This window comes from Rhamphochromis longiceps, linkage group LG8 (genome assembly GCF_057381845.1).
Source record: "Rhamphochromis longiceps isolate RC_006_pf linkage group LG8, R_longiceps_female_GT1.1, whole genome shotgun sequence".
In the NCBI taxonomy this organism is placed as follows: Eukaryota; Metazoa; Chordata; class Actinopteri; order Cichliformes; family Cichlidae; genus Rhamphochromis; species Rhamphochromis longiceps.
The window spans coordinates 31,844,980-31,859,952 of record NC_140564.1 but is presented as its reverse complement, the minus strand read 5'-3'; the positions used below and the strand labels follow the sequence as shown (position 1 = coordinate 31,859,952).

General features: G+C 41.8%; 1 protein-coding gene across 1 annotated transcript; it reads right to left on the bottom strand.

Annotated features, from left to right (window-relative positions):
• Nucleotides 1-721: 721 nt before the first annotated feature.
• Nucleotides 722-14,723, bottom strand: fam171a2b (family with sequence similarity 171 member A2b). The gene is made up of 8 exons (XM_085417075.1): nt 14,472-14,723; nt 9,837-10,064; nt 9,137-9,229; nt 7,078-7,236; nt 6,582-6,761; nt 6,370-6,483; nt 5,743-5,869; nt 722-5,141 (listed from the first exon to the last, which is right to left on the bottom strand). Exons 1-8 carry the CDS (start codon nt 14,566-14,568, stop codon nt 3,653-3,655), a joined length of 2,487 nt encoding a protein of 828 aa, XP_085273201.1. The 5' UTR covers nt 14,569-14,723; the 3' UTR covers nt 722-3,652.
• Nucleotides 14,724-14,973: the final 250 nt, after the last annotated feature.

Genomic DNA, 14,973 nt, shown 5'->3' with positions numbered 1-14,973 from the left:
TTTTATATTCTTTTTCTACTCAGATTTTGCAGTCAACATTCCAAAATTGGAGGCATTTTCCTTTGACGTGCGGAAATAAAATTGCGGAATTATAAAAACTATATATGAACATTTTTTTGCATTTCAAACAGTGCATAAATTATGTGCAAATATGTATGTTGATGTTCCTGAAGTTTCTATCAACAAGGAAGCTGAAACAATACTTCAGCACTTATGAAGAAGGATTAATTATATGTGCATACTTTCCACTCCTAGATGATTAGAATATGTAAAACATTATTGTTATTATTTTATACTTTATTTTGGGTTTTTTTTTAAAATCAAAGTAAATTAATTTATTTTACTTTATTTATTTGAAAACACTTAGTTTTCTAAATATTTGATACCTCAGGTTTACTTTATTCTTTTATCTTCTTGTCAGGTTTTTTGCCTGCTTCCTGATTTAGTTTGGCAGTGAGTTGTGTTTTGTGTCTTGTATTTAGATTTCCTTTAATTGTATCTTTGATCTTGATTAATTTCAGCTGTTTCTTTTCCTCCAGCTGTTTCCTCTCTCCTTGATTGCCCTCAGTATCCTTTGGTGGAACATCTATTTGCCATCTATTTGTTCTGCTACATTCACTTTTCCAACAGCTTGAGTTTGCTATTTTTCTTCATGGACTTTTGACCTAATTAGAGGCTAGTTTTGATGTGGTTTTTTAAAATAAAATCCCAAACACAGACAGACCGTGGGAACAAATTTATTTCTATTTTGTCTCATGTACAGAAAGTTGAATCAATTTACAGTTTACAAACAACTGACCAGGTGAATGAAGCCGATGATTTACTGCACAGGATGAAGGCCTACAGCTCAGTCCTCTTGATGCTCTTAACTATCAAAAACATCCAGCGCGGTAGGTTGCCAGATTTGAAGTTTCCTCTCAGGGATTCGGTGTCAAATCGTTCACCAAATCTGAGAAAACACTTCATTAGCAAAACATAAACAAGCAAGAAAAGCCACGATTGCACAACTCAATACTTTCCATATCTGGTTCAAAAAAATAAAAGTACACTTACAGCAGTGGGCGCAACATTTTAGCAGGATTCGATTCATGGTTGTGCTATTCTTCAGACTTTGATTTACATCACATTTTCAGCTTGTTCCATAGGCTACTGACACAGGCTTATGAACAGCAAGCGAATGGTACAAAGGACCAACATGTCAGTATGACTTTTATACAGCCGTTTTCCCTTCATAAGCAACCCATTACTCTGCAAAAACCACCAACAAAACAGCCGTCAGCCTCGCTAAGTTCACAGTTGTTGAATAGGCAGTGGTGATGCTAGTAACAGCAGGAGCGTGTTGGTCAGTATGTTATCGTTGTAAACATTTACGACCGGAAGTGAATTTCGTTAGAACTGGATTAAGGGAAAAGTCAGTGTATCTTCATAAAGTTCATTTGGCAACACAGTCCAATGCATCATTTTGTGCCAAACATCCTTGTTATCAATAATAATAGTTAAAAAAAATCATTAAAAACACCCTATTCTACATTTAACATGCACATTGTATACACATAAAATCTCATATAGATCATACCATTTACAGGTTCCGTGAAAAAAGAGGATAGATACAAGAAATTAAGATATCCAAGGACGGAATAGCCGCAAGAAAAGTTGTCTGTTTTGGCAGGCATGCTCCCCAGAGTGACGCGTGTTGCTGTTGTTGTTACCGCAATGCAGTGTGCTTATCAGTGCCTGCCGATCTCGACAGTGAGTTTAGGTGACCGCTGACTGCATTTTAAAAAGGGACCGGCATGCCTATCACTCGATCCTATGTGAAAGAAGGCACTTACAGGAGAGAAGTGGTTCAGGCTCTGTCTACAGGCAACCCCCGCTGATCTCAGTAGGATACTTCAGAAATAGTAAGTCTTCAAGTAAAAGCGGTTTGGAACTACGCTTGTTTCTTGGCGTTTAGGGGTTGTCTAGCAGGAACTTGTAGGGGAGGGCTTTTGGTGCCTTCTGTTTATTTCATACATTCATATGCATGCAACCTTTCTATACCAAATGGTCTTTCAAATATCTGGGCATGTATTTACACAAGATAAATGGGTCATTCCATATAAAATCAGCCCAATCTGAAAAAAAAAAAAAAAAATCCCACCTGACCCCCTCAGAAGCTTCCACGGCTCCCCCCCCTCAAATTTAATGAGGCCATGCAAATTTTTACCTTCATTCTATAAATACTGTCCAAGTTAAAGGCCCTCAAAGTACACAGGGTTTTACTTGAGTTTTTAACATCATAAATGTTAGAAACTGTGAGCAAATCAATGTTACACCATCTCCAAGTGTCACAGTCTAAAAGCCATAATGTTGCTTTTGATGAACACAGATTTTACATAAACAAATCTAATATTTCACCAGAGAAATGACATTGGTGCTCACATACTGTGTTTAATCATTTTGATAAATCACATTTATCCAAAAATTTTAGGTTCTAAAGAAGTTTTTCAAAATCCTTGAGGGTCTCCAAATTTTCTTTGGCCATTACTTTTGTTCAGCGCAAGTGTTCTCATATGTTGACCTATACTCAGAGCATCCACTCGTCCTGAGACCCTTTGGGTTGTGACAGAGTGGGTGTGAAATTGAAGTTTTTAACAGAGCTTTAATGTGAATTAAAAGGAGCTGAATTTTAAACCACTCTTAGGTATTTTGAGGGCTTATAACTGTAAAAATATCCACAGTATTAAGGTGAAATCTTACATTTCTTTATTACAGATGCTAAAGTTGTTGTATAAAAAATCTGCTGATTCAAACAGGGTCAGGTGGGAGGCACTGACTGATTTTTACTGGAATGACCCAAATGCAACAAAGTCTCTGCTGGCCAAAACTCTCACCAAGAGAAGAAAGGCAGAAATGCGTACTTTTGGCAAAATTGTACAGTAGATCACTGTGATATTACAGAGAAGATGGAGATGATGCTGAACAGTTCAAATCATTACTATTTGAGTAAGTAATTACAACACATGAACACAGTACAGGAGGAAGAGGAAATCAAGAACATCCCTGAAGGAGCAAAATGCAAGTTGCACGTTGGACTTTATAATATTTCTGTAATCTGTTCACAAGAGCTCAATGACAAACTTTCACAACTTCCTCAGACAGGGAAGCTGTTTCGGAGTAGAGAAGAAAAAAGAAGCTCACATCTTCTACAGTCATTGTGAGCATCTGGGTAGAATTAGTCCAGGGAAAAAAACCTAATTTGCCAAGAATTCCCATCCGTCCCATAAAAAATGCCATCCACTTCCAAATACTCTGTAAGTATCAATCAATAAGTTATCAAATTATTAGCAAGTGCTCTATTCTTATATTTTGCTCTATAAAATGGCTATTTCCACAGTCAGTATGTGCAATGGCTCAGACCATGGTTCAGTGACAGGTGATAGGAGACGGGGTTCACAATAAACTGGACAGATTTCAATCTACAACTCAGTGGAAACCAGAGGGATTAACTGACAGTGAGGCTACGAGAGTAACTGGCAAACACAAAGGTCAAACAACAACCTGGATATGGATTGGTGAAGCAGTGGCTGTGCTTATTGTGACCTCCCTCTCGGTGATGTGAAAGACTCCTCTTTCACAAGGCTGTTATAGTTCCAGTGTTCATTCAAAAAGCTCACTTCCTGGGGTGGAAGACCATCAGAGGCCTGTCTTCGATCTTCTGCCAGGGGCTCTTCTTGTTCTCATCTTTGTCCTCGGAATCATCCTCTGGACTGGTCATGGAGTCGCGGCGGTTCTCGCTGTTGCTGCTGCGGCTGCTGTTCACGCGGCTGCGTCCTCTTCTAGGGATGGTGGATCCTCGGGAGGACGGGCCTTCGTCCAGAAGAGGGGTTAGGGAGTTCTCCTCGGGAGAGACGGGACGTCCCTCACTGCTGCTGGGCTCGCTGTGGTCAGGGTAGGCCAGCTTGGAGTAACTCTTCCCGCCGCTGCTGCTAACACCGTGGCCCTTCCGTCCTCCCGTCCCCCAGCGCTCATCTTTTCCCTTTCTATTTCCAGCTGATTTTCGCTCTTGGGCCTCCAGAGGCGGTTCCAGGTTGACATCCCGTGGAGTGCTGCTGGAGCCACCTCCGAATCCACCACCGCCACTGAGGTCATTCCCAACATCTATGTAGGAGTGGCGCACGTGAGCATTAGCTCGACCATCAAGAGAGATGAACCACGCCCTCGGGTGTTGTTTAACTCCAAGTTCCAGGAGCTTCTTCTCTGTCAGAGCTTGCAGTTCCCCGTTCATTTGAGCCATGGTGGAATCGTTGAATAGCACTGGGATGGTCACAGGTCCCCCGGATGAGTCAGATGCCCAGCTCGGTTCTTCAGAGTCGTCGCCTTGAGATCCTCCTTGCTGTTGCTGCTGCTGGCCTTGTTTCTGGGAGTGGTGGTGATGGTGCTGCTGGCCCCCTCCCATCTGTGTGCCATCTTTGTCGTGATCCTTCTGGTCCTTGCCATCTTTGCCAGAAAACTCAGATGGCAGGCGCATGTAGTGGGCGGGGATAACCAGGGTTGGCACCATGCTACGGTACATGTTCTCCTTCATCTGGTCAATGGAGCTGCAAAAGATGATCTGACCTGGTTGGGTGTTGAGGGAAGTAGGTCGGGCAAGGCTGTCTGCTGCTGCTGCGGAATAATCCGGAGGCTTGTCGGACTGGCTTGGGACGTAGCCTTGGAAGCGAGGTGGGGATGGGGGATCGGAGGAGTACCCTCGATTGTCGTTGGCGTTGTGGTGTCTGTGATAGTCGGACTCCTTGTTGTCTTTGGGGCTGTAGTTCCGGTTGTAGTCGTCATGCAGCAAAGGGCTGTCCAAGTTGTTGGTCTCTGTGGCACGTGTAACCTTCATGGGGAAGCTTTCACCCCGTTGGGAACCTGACGCATTTTTACCCTTTGCGTGTCGTAGCATGTGGGCTGGAACATGCTTAGTTAAATCCTCCCTTGAACTCTGGTAGTCTCGCGATGGCGACAAGTCAGATTTGTCATTGGAGGGGCCTGATTCGACATGGCCTCCACAGATCAGATTTAGCCGTGACGTGGATGTGCCCTGGTCTCTCTTAGCACCGTTTAGATTGGACGTGTGAGGTTTGCCTTGCTGTCGACGTGGTTTCAGACACTTCCGTCTGAAAGATAAACAAAAACTGAAAGTCAGAAGGAAGCAAAACAGCTGCAAAAAAGGGGAGGGATTTCAAAAACTGTCTAATGAAGCAGGAACCCCATAAAGCCAGTTTTTAAGACCTTTATCATAGGCAAGATCAGTACATCGCTGGAAAAAACAGGTACACTATCTGACGCATGCTTCTTGCCCTCTGGTGGATTATTTGTGTACTGCAGTACTCAAAAGCTCCCTTAATTTGTCAAAGTTCCATTTCAAATAAAGTATGAATGCTTATTGTACACAGTAAACTTTTAATTAGTTTTTCATATGTTATTTTATAGTAAAAAAAAAGGAAACATGTCTACTGGAGTATCTTTGCTCAAAATAAGCTTTCTTCGGACCTTAATTAAGCCCACATTTAAAATAAGCTGTTTTGGATGTGTAGAACAAGCCCGTCCTCTGGTAAGCTATTTTCCTTATAATTGGTCACCCCTCATAAACAGCAGGTGGGTGTGGTCCTAATTTATTGATAGTAGAAAAAAATAGGCTTTGCAGGACTAAAATAAACCCACGTTTTGCTACAAATAGAAACCTAAAAGTGAGACCTGGACCTATGCTCCCCACACCTGCAGTAGTAGAGCAGCACACAGAGCAAGATGAGCACCAACAGGGCCAGCGATCCCAGGATGGAGAGCAGGAACAGAGTGTGGTAGGTGGTGATATCCCTCAAGCCTGGATGAGACAAACCTAAACCTGCAAGACATCATTGCAAAAGTTAACTCAGATTCATTCATAGCATGTCAGCTCCCTATTATGCTGTCCAAACAACTGCTAGTTTGTCTGTAAAGTGAGTGAGGAGGAAAGAATTTGATTTACATTGATCATGAAATAATCAGGAACTTGGTTCAGCTGATAATAGCTACATGACGCCACCCATTGGTTTTGCTGTCACCATCTTGGTGTCTGTTTCAGCCGGAGGAGTCACCCCCTGGTGGCCATTAAAAACGGATGCAAGTTTAAGGAAGCTATCATTTTTCATACGATCAATGCTTCAAACTCAAGGCTATTTAACCTTGTCCTACAAAATCACCTTGTTTATTGATTTATTATTGAGTTCCTCAGGGACGATAAAGTGAATCTTATAGTAAAGGCTTCTCCAGCTTCTTGTTATCTGTGTTTCCACAGCAGTAAAAAGGCACATGAAGAGTCACCAGTTAACATTTTACCAATAACAGCCATTTCATTTTCAATACCTGAAGACGTCGGAAAGGCAGCCAACCAGTATCCCATCTGAGGAACCACGACGTTCCAGACAAACTGCGTCCCGTCCTTTTTGATGTAGCCCGTCCCGTTCCGAACCCACAGCCCTGGAGGAAAGAAAATGATCAGCAGCCTCTAAGTACAGTCATACATACATAGTTTACATTAATAAAAGACTATTTGTAAGTTTTAGCACACAGCTTACCCGTCTTTGGCTGATACAGCCAAGCGGGCACACTCGTGGCCATCCTGTTTCGGGTGTCTGATGGCAGCGGCACAGAGATGTGGATCGGATCTGAAACGCGGATCACGCTGCCATCTTTATCAAAAAGCTGAATGCTGACCACTGCCAGCGCCGTCAAGTCCATCCACCCAGTTTCTGCACCTGTATTGGTGGTGAGGCACAAATACAAACAGCTAAAAATGAACAGAATAATAACTCTGATCTTCATTTTGCTACCAGAGGGTGGTATACGAGTGACTATAAATGACAATAAATTAGCAAAGTAGCAGCAATTTATTTACAGCAAGCTTATAGTCAGATCTGGGACAACTATTTCTAAAACACACTAAAATATCCATGCAAACTGCGGTGCAAAATTTTATTGGAAAGACCTAGAAATGAAACCTCCTCAGATGATCCAGAAAGGCACAGAAACTTGGACCACACTGTAACATCAGTTTGACAGACTGACACTGACCTGAGCTGTTGGTCTCTTGGCCCAGCAGGAAGGGGAATCCCCCGATTTCATACTGGCTCCTGGCTGTGGTCAGCACAGCAGTGAGTGCTGTGTAGTTGGAGCTGGACGGCAGCTGAATGGACTTCCTCTGGAGCTGCACCAGCGGCTGGTTACGAGCCCCTGAAAAAGAAACAATCCCCCTCCTCACAGTCTATCACGCCTACAACCACCGTGTTTGTTTCTAAAGCTCAAAAAGGTGTAACGATATATGTGTGAGTGCATCACAGCTGTACGGAGGCGGCTGCGACTGAGCTATATTTGTAATAATAACGCACAGCTCTTCTAGGCTTAAGGTTGTGGAGAGGGGTGTGAATCCTTAATTATGGCTTATCTGTTTGTTTGTTTATCTCATTATTAGCAGGATTGTGGAGGATTTGCCACAAAATTTCTTGAAAGATGGAGACTGCTACAACTCAGAAGTGGTTAATTTTTGGAGTGGATCCAACCCTGGATCCAGTAACTGTTTAACCATAGACAAGAAAAACTGGTTACACGTTCACAAATATGCATTACTTCGCACTGAAGTAAGTAAAATTAGGAAAAAGAAAACAAACCTGATCAAAATACCTGCTGGGATCCAGGAATTTCATTTATACAGGGTGTGGAGGGAATACAGTACAGTCTCAGAGCTCTGCTGTTGTGTAACGGCTCAGTCACAGGAGGGTAAAAACAGGAACCACTGAACTGTTTCATGCTCAGTAATTGATCACAATAGTTGTGGTGACCAAATGTTCACCCAGAAGTTTAATGTGCAACGCCCTCAACCTGTCCACTCTCAATACAAAGTTGTATCGAATTTGTATTCTATTTTTATCTTATTGTATATTTTATTCTATTCTGTACAGTTGTGTACATTACAGTATATTATTCATATTGTATTCTAATTTTTGCTATATAACTTTTGCACTGTCCACTTCCTGCTGTGACAAAACAAATTTCCCACATGTGGGACTAATAAAGGTTATCTTATCTTTATCTTATCTCATCTGGTTGCCAGTTGGTTGTATTCTGGTTATATTCCTACACAGGTGAGGTGTCAGAGGTGTCGTGTGTGGATGCGAGGAAGAGATGACCCAAACGCAGGACATTAATTTATGAAGGATTACCACGGTGTTTATTATGGGCTGGATGAACAAATATTGACTGACTGACTGACTGACTGACTGACTGACTGACTGACTGACTGAACTGAAAACACACACAGAAACAGCAGTGACAACATCAATGACAAGACAATGAACTGATGAAACTGAGGGACTTAAATACACAGGCTAAATGATGAGTGATTAGGGGCAGGTGAGTAAACAGCTGGACTCAATCTGACTAATGATAAATGGGAAGATAACTAGAACATAATGCACACAGACTAGGGCTAACACAATAAAACAGGAAGTGGAACATACGGAAGATAAACAGTGAATATGAACTGAAAATACCGGGTCAACGACCCAGGAAACCTGACATGAGGCTGTCGAGCACCATTGTAATTGTGCAGTTAAAGTGCCCCTGAAGCAACGGCATCGCTGTCTGTGGATTCATTTCTACATTTCTGTTTCAGATCTTTGAGTTTCAGGCTGAACTCTGAACATAAGCCAGTTAGTGTGAACTTCTGTGCAACAGATTTGCTATTTTCCGCATTTTGTTGCAGTTAATCACCAAAATGTCACAAACAGATTGCATGTAATTAGCAACTTGCCTCCTTTCAAATGCAAATTTATATCCGTCTGTCTCTTCTTACTGAATTTTATTGCTAATTTGACACACCAAGATTGCTTTCAAGACCAAGACAGCAACTGATTGGGAGTGGGTGCAGAACCAATTCAAAACAACCATTTAAAAGGCAACGAGATTGCGAGATTGTGATGATTTGCAATAATTCTGGTATTGAAAAATAAAAAATAAAAACTCAAATGGCCAAACTGAACAATCCAAATCACCACAACAGGACTATCGTTTTCTAATGAGTCTATATTATATTAAATATGTTCTGCATGAGGCTTTTTTTAGAGGCTGTTTTTACCTGGAGACCCAGAGAGCACCTGCAGGACGTCATCGTACAGAATAAGAGTTCCCGGCCTCTGAACGAGCAGGTACAGGCTGACTGCTGCATACACTACAAGAAGAAGAAAATGAAATCAGCAGATTTCACAGGTGCAGGAACACTGCTGAGACAGAGTTTGTTTTACGACTCAAAATAATAAAAATAACCATCATCTAGGCAAAAGCAGCTCCATAACCTCAAGGCTAAAGGAAAAAAACTGGATTCTGTGGGTGAATTACACATGACGCATTTTTTAAATCCAGTCTCCTCGTCCTCATTGACAGGCCCGACTGAGATTTGAAAACTCCAGCGACAAAACAAAAAAGACATCTTTTTATTCCCACAATTAGAAACAAGAGATCCTGTGATCCTGTTCTAAAAAAAACCTGAGCTGTGGCACTACCAGGCTTTATGCAACAGAAATGCTGCTTCCATTTTAATCACAGCAGTATTGAAGCCCAGCGCACCCTTTGGAGTAACCTTAAAATGGATGAGGTAGGTCAACAGGTAAAAAATACTTTTTATACTTTTTAGGTTTTATTATCTACTGGATGTATATAAAAGATGGACATAGCATCTAATGTTTCTATATCCGACATTTTAAAGGCTCAACGTTACCGTTACGGTACTTGCCAAGTAGAGAAAAAAGCAAACAAGTCGTAAAATGCGCTGGACTTACGCGGGATGCGGCTGGAGTGCCAGGGCACAGAGTTGGTGACGTAGTCTTGTTTGGAGGCTGTAATAATGACCCATGTTCCCGCACGGTACAGGAAGTTGACTCTCACCACGCCATCCTTGCCAGCACGGCTGGACGCCAACAGGGTCTGGTTGCCGTGTACTTCCACCTGAGCGTCTGCCAACTGGGACAGGTCGCTGTTGTCGAACACCTGGACTCTTATTTGCACCTCTGCAAGGAGAAAAATAGGGAGAGTAATTAGCCAGTAGCTAACTGATGAGTGTTTTGAACAAACAAGGCTAATATTTTGTCAATTATTGAACAAAATAAAAGATATTTCTTCTATAACATTTCTGTCATATTAAAAACGAAGCTTTCCGATTCACCAGTCTTGTGTCTTGTGTCGTCTCATTAAACTGCAGTTTTAAAGATCTAATTACACTTGAGTATGGCTCAATTTATCAAGTCACCCTCAGCTGTCCTACAAGGACGGCATACTTATGCAGCAGCGTTACAATGTCATTCAAAATGACCTACACGGAGCGAAGGCCGCATAATTACCATGAAACACAGCATGTGCCCCAACAGGTGAAATAAAAACATTAAATACACTTTGTATTTTATTTACTATAATAATTAGAATTGCCTGAGGAGATAATCAGGCTTTAGGTTTAATCACATTAACAGAGATGGTTTTTGTATTAAAAGTTTTCTGAAAAGTTATGTTTAAAAATGGTAATGTTAAATTTCCTCAGTTAATTACTTACATTAAATAAGTTCAAATTAAAGTAATTAATGATTTTTGCTATAAGTGTTCAGAAAGTTTATGTTTAAATATGCAAATATATTCCTATTAAGTAAGTATTAAATTACATACGTACAAGTGACAAAATTGGGTTAAATAAACATTTTAACTTCATTTTTCCATAAAAGAAAGATAATAGAAGCAAAATGGCCCAATATTTAAAAACATGTGTTTTTGTCTATAGTTAGCAAACAGCACTGTTAAATCATCTAACAGTTCATATCGACTCATAGATATTCAGGATGTTTAGCTGGCAATAATATTTTTTGTGCTGATGAAAAAAAGTCATGGTGATTCTCAGTATTAACTTACTTTCATGTATATAAAAGGTAGTTTCGTTTTTTAAAACAATGAATCTCTTTTGCATGACTCTATTAGACTAAATTCAGTTTTATTTGTATAGCGCCAAATCACAGCAACAGTGACCTCAGGGTGCTTTATGTTCTGAAGTATGTTATAAAATAACACAGCAAAAACCGCAATGATGAGCAAGTGCTTTGGCGACAGCAGGAAGGAAAAACTCCCCTCTAACAGGAAGAAAACTCTGGCATAGCCATTAAGGGAAGGGAAGTTATCTGCCACGACTGGCTCGGGGGTGAGTGGAGGGGGACAGGACAAAGAACCGCTGTGGAAGAAAGCCAGAGATAAATAATAAGTAGTAATTAAAAGCAGAGTGGTGTATAAACACACAGCGAGTGGAACAAAAATCTAAATAATCTTATTTATCCTTTACTAAGCATTTTAGCCCCTCCCACTTTAAGCTGGCTTTCTTGTGATTGGTTGACCCTTGTAAACTGAAGGTTTGAACATCAGGTGGGTGGGGCTTCTGTGCCTGAGATGAGAGCTTAAAGGTATCTCCTCTTACTGACATCACACAGATCCAAGACCAGAAAAAAGTTGCTTAAAGCTGAATGTGTAGGTCAGTCTGCAGCATGATCTATTGTGCATCCACCATAGTAACAATATATCTACGTGACAGAAAATTAGGAAAAGCATAATAGGTCTCCTTTAAGGGCATCGGCGACTATAACATCACCAGGAGGTGTAACTTATGTTGACCCCACAGCATGTATATTATGAGTCAACAGATGTGACTGATGAAGAATGCATTCAGAGTTTTAAATGTATTGACCGGTGAGCTGTGTGCGCTGCTGCTGCAGACTAATCACTTCCAGCGGGGGATGATTGTTGTTGTTAGTTTGATGATGATGTTTGTAGTCATCACAGCCACACCCGCCATAAATCCGTTGCGTGGCTATTTCCGCCCCTCATCCCCTCATCATTCTTGTCAGCTCGGGAACATTTTCTCATCTCGTCTCTTGGACGACGTAGATGTGGGTCATGCTGGGGATGTTCCCATGGATACAAGCTGACACTCCAAAAAGCTGGCTTATTGTGTTTCAGTCCCTGAAGGACTGTGAGCTAAAACCGCGCAGGCCTGCAGTGACAAACCCCTCGATGCACAACTCTTCCAGAGACAGCAGCTAATGGCTGCATTCAGATAATAAGCAGTATGTTTGTGTGTGGGTGTTTGTGTGTCCATATCCACGGTGCATGCATAAATGCTGCCATCCATTAACATAAATTGTCCAATAAAGGCTCCTTTGTGTGTGTGTGTGTGTGTGTGTGTGTGTGTGTGTGTGTGTGTGTGTGTGTGTGTGTGTGTGTGTGTGTGTGTGTGTGTGTGTAGAGAGGATTTCCTCAATCTGGGCTCCTCACTTGAAGGCTTGAAGCAGCTCCATTGACACAAACACAGAGAGTCACAGTGAGACGCAGTGGGAATTTTTCACTCCCTCAGTGTCCTTCAGAAGTGATTCAGTAGACGCATCTCAAAACACAACTTAAATTCACCGAATGGTTGTCAAAATCGAAGGCAGGAAGCCTCTTATTTCTTGTACAGTTTGTGCTTTTCTTTTAATATAATCGCCATAAACTCTTCTTTAGGGACTGAAATGTCAAAGTGCCATTGTTTTTGAACCCATTATATGTTTTACAGGAAGATTATTTAAAGGCTCTGATTGTGTTTATCATACCTGCGCTGTTTCTGTTATCTCTGACGTTATGTTTTAAAGTCATATGCAAAAAGGAGTAAACCTGACTCAATACGGATGCAAAGAAAAATCTGCAGATGGATTACGCTTTGGTGTAAGCTTGTTTTGATTTAATCTATTTCCTTCCAAAACAAGCAACATCTCCACCAACCCAGATAGCAAACAATGTATGGTCTGTGTTTCACATCTGGAGTTTACTTATTAGTAATGTTTGGCCTCGACTAACTCAGGCTTTGTCAATTAAATGACCAACTGTTAGAAAAGAGTTAAATGTTCACAGAAATTCAGTGTAACATCATAAAAAGGAACGAGTGAGCCAATATTTGGTCTTACAGGGTAAGAAAATGATTTTAAAAAATGTGTTGTTTTTTTTTAACTAACACATGTTTGGACTTGCTTTCAGCCACATGTGCAGTTTTCTCATGGGCCACATTTGTCTTCGACCAACAATGTTGGCTGAGGGTGAATCTGGCTGCTCTGACTCAGTCACAGGACCACAGTGCAAGGGCCTGATCTCAGATGTGTCGTGACAGTAGCTGACCCAAAGAACACCTGCCAGGGCTGTAACCGAGCAGTAAGTACATAAAGCGGCACAACTTAGACCCGAATGTGTCAGCAATCTGACATTTCTAAATACAGGAATAGATTTGTAGCATTGTGCAAATGCTTGCAGGTCAGGAGAACTGCTGAGCTGTTCCCGAAACAAGCCTGACGCATCAATTAAATGACAATTTCCTCCCTCGAGGCAAAGGTGCAAAATCTATGTTAAAAAGTTAGTTTAACAGACAAAACATTTCTTAAAGGAGAGGTGGAAGCAGCATTCAGAACCTTTTTCTAAAAGTAAAAGTGACAATATGAAAACTAAAGTGAAGAATTATCAATAGAAATCCACTTTTCACTGCACAGAATAAAAGATACAGGACCACTAAAGAACATTTTAGGAACGGTTTCGCAATCTTCTGTAGTTCCAGGTTATTATTAGCTTGCTTTTGAGACTCTACAAATAAGGACGATGATTAAAAAGAAGAACATTTCCTTCTACGGTGTGGAGCTGTAAACGGAGAAGGTCACAACAGGAAAGCACTGCAAGTGCAAGTAACTCAAATACTGTATACTCAGTTACATTCCTGCACTCTCTGTGCCTGTGACCATTCATGCATGTCAAAAATAGCTTCAGGCATGCATAATGCAATGTAATTACATAATGTCCTTAAACATGCACCACAATAATATAAACACGGAGTATGTTAAGGCCTCTGCTGAAGCATTATTTAACGGAACAATAGCGGGGGGGTTCTCATGCAGGGGAATTGATTTTGGAGTGAAGAAATCTAAAATGTTGGCTCAGGGACTGACACATTTCCAAGACCGCAGGCCCTCCTGCTCTCACCGTTACTCACTGTGCAAAGCAACAATGACACACATGAAGGCCCGGCTTAGTTGGGCCTGACACTGCACAGGAACAACAGACTCGGGCCTGCGCTCACATCTGAATCTCTCACATCTGCACAGCACGGGGACATAACCAGCTCACGGCCACCAGCGTGGCCTCTCTGTCAAAGCAACTCGCAGATATTAAAGAATCTATACCGCCAAAAGACGACGCTATCCCGGGGCAAGCACGGCAAAAAGCCTCGCCTGTAATTAACCGTAAATATCTTTCAGGTTGCCATAAAATCAGGGCGCATCGCTGCACAGATCGACTGATTGTCGACAAAAGCCGTAAAAATGCAACCACTCCCATCTCCTCATTGTGCCGCATCCCCCGTATGGCGAGCTTACCCAGTGCTCCCTGATCTGGAAGAGATTTGGCCAGCGCCTCCCAGACCGCGCACACCGACACGAAGAGGAGCAAACGGGAGATGCAGTTGGCTGGCATCCTTGCAGCTACATCTCTAGTCCCAGACCGGCGGCCGTGTGTCCATATTTCTGATTTTTTTCCCCCCTTCAGACGTCTTTGAATGGAGCCGAGATGCTGCCGACTGTGTGGGCTTCGCCTTGTTTTTATTGTCTGAGGAGGAGCGCAGGAAAGAGAGCTACGTTTCCCTCTGCTGATCTCCAGTGGAACAGCGACCCATCTGCACTACTCTGATACCAATCTGGACCCTTCGTGGACCTTGAATCGGGAGGTCAAAGTCCCTGCTCAAATAGTGATTATTAATTATTAGATTATTAATCTCAGTTTTTCATCTTTTTTTTTAAATCAAACAATGCGTGAAACAGAGGGCATCTTTAAAAGCCTGTATTAGGATAAACCTCAATAACAGACCGGTAATTACTTCAA

What these genes read in the sequence shown, in the direction of transcription:
- fam171a2b (XM_085417075.1), bottom strand. Translation starts at nt 14,568, where the DNA reads ATGCCAGCCAACTGCATCTCCCGTTTGCTCCTCTTCGTGTCGGTGTGC. An exon ending in TCCAGATCAGGGAGCACTGG is followed by an intron (nt 10,065 to 14,471) that starts GTAAGCTCGCCA and finishes TTCTCCTTGCAG; the next exon opens with AGGTGCAAATAAGAGTCCAG. An exon ending in GCTGTATCAGCCAAAGACGG is followed by an intron (nt 6,484 to 6,581) that starts GTAAGCTGTGTG and finishes TCTTTCCTCCAG; the next exon opens with GGCTGTGGGTTCGGAACGGG.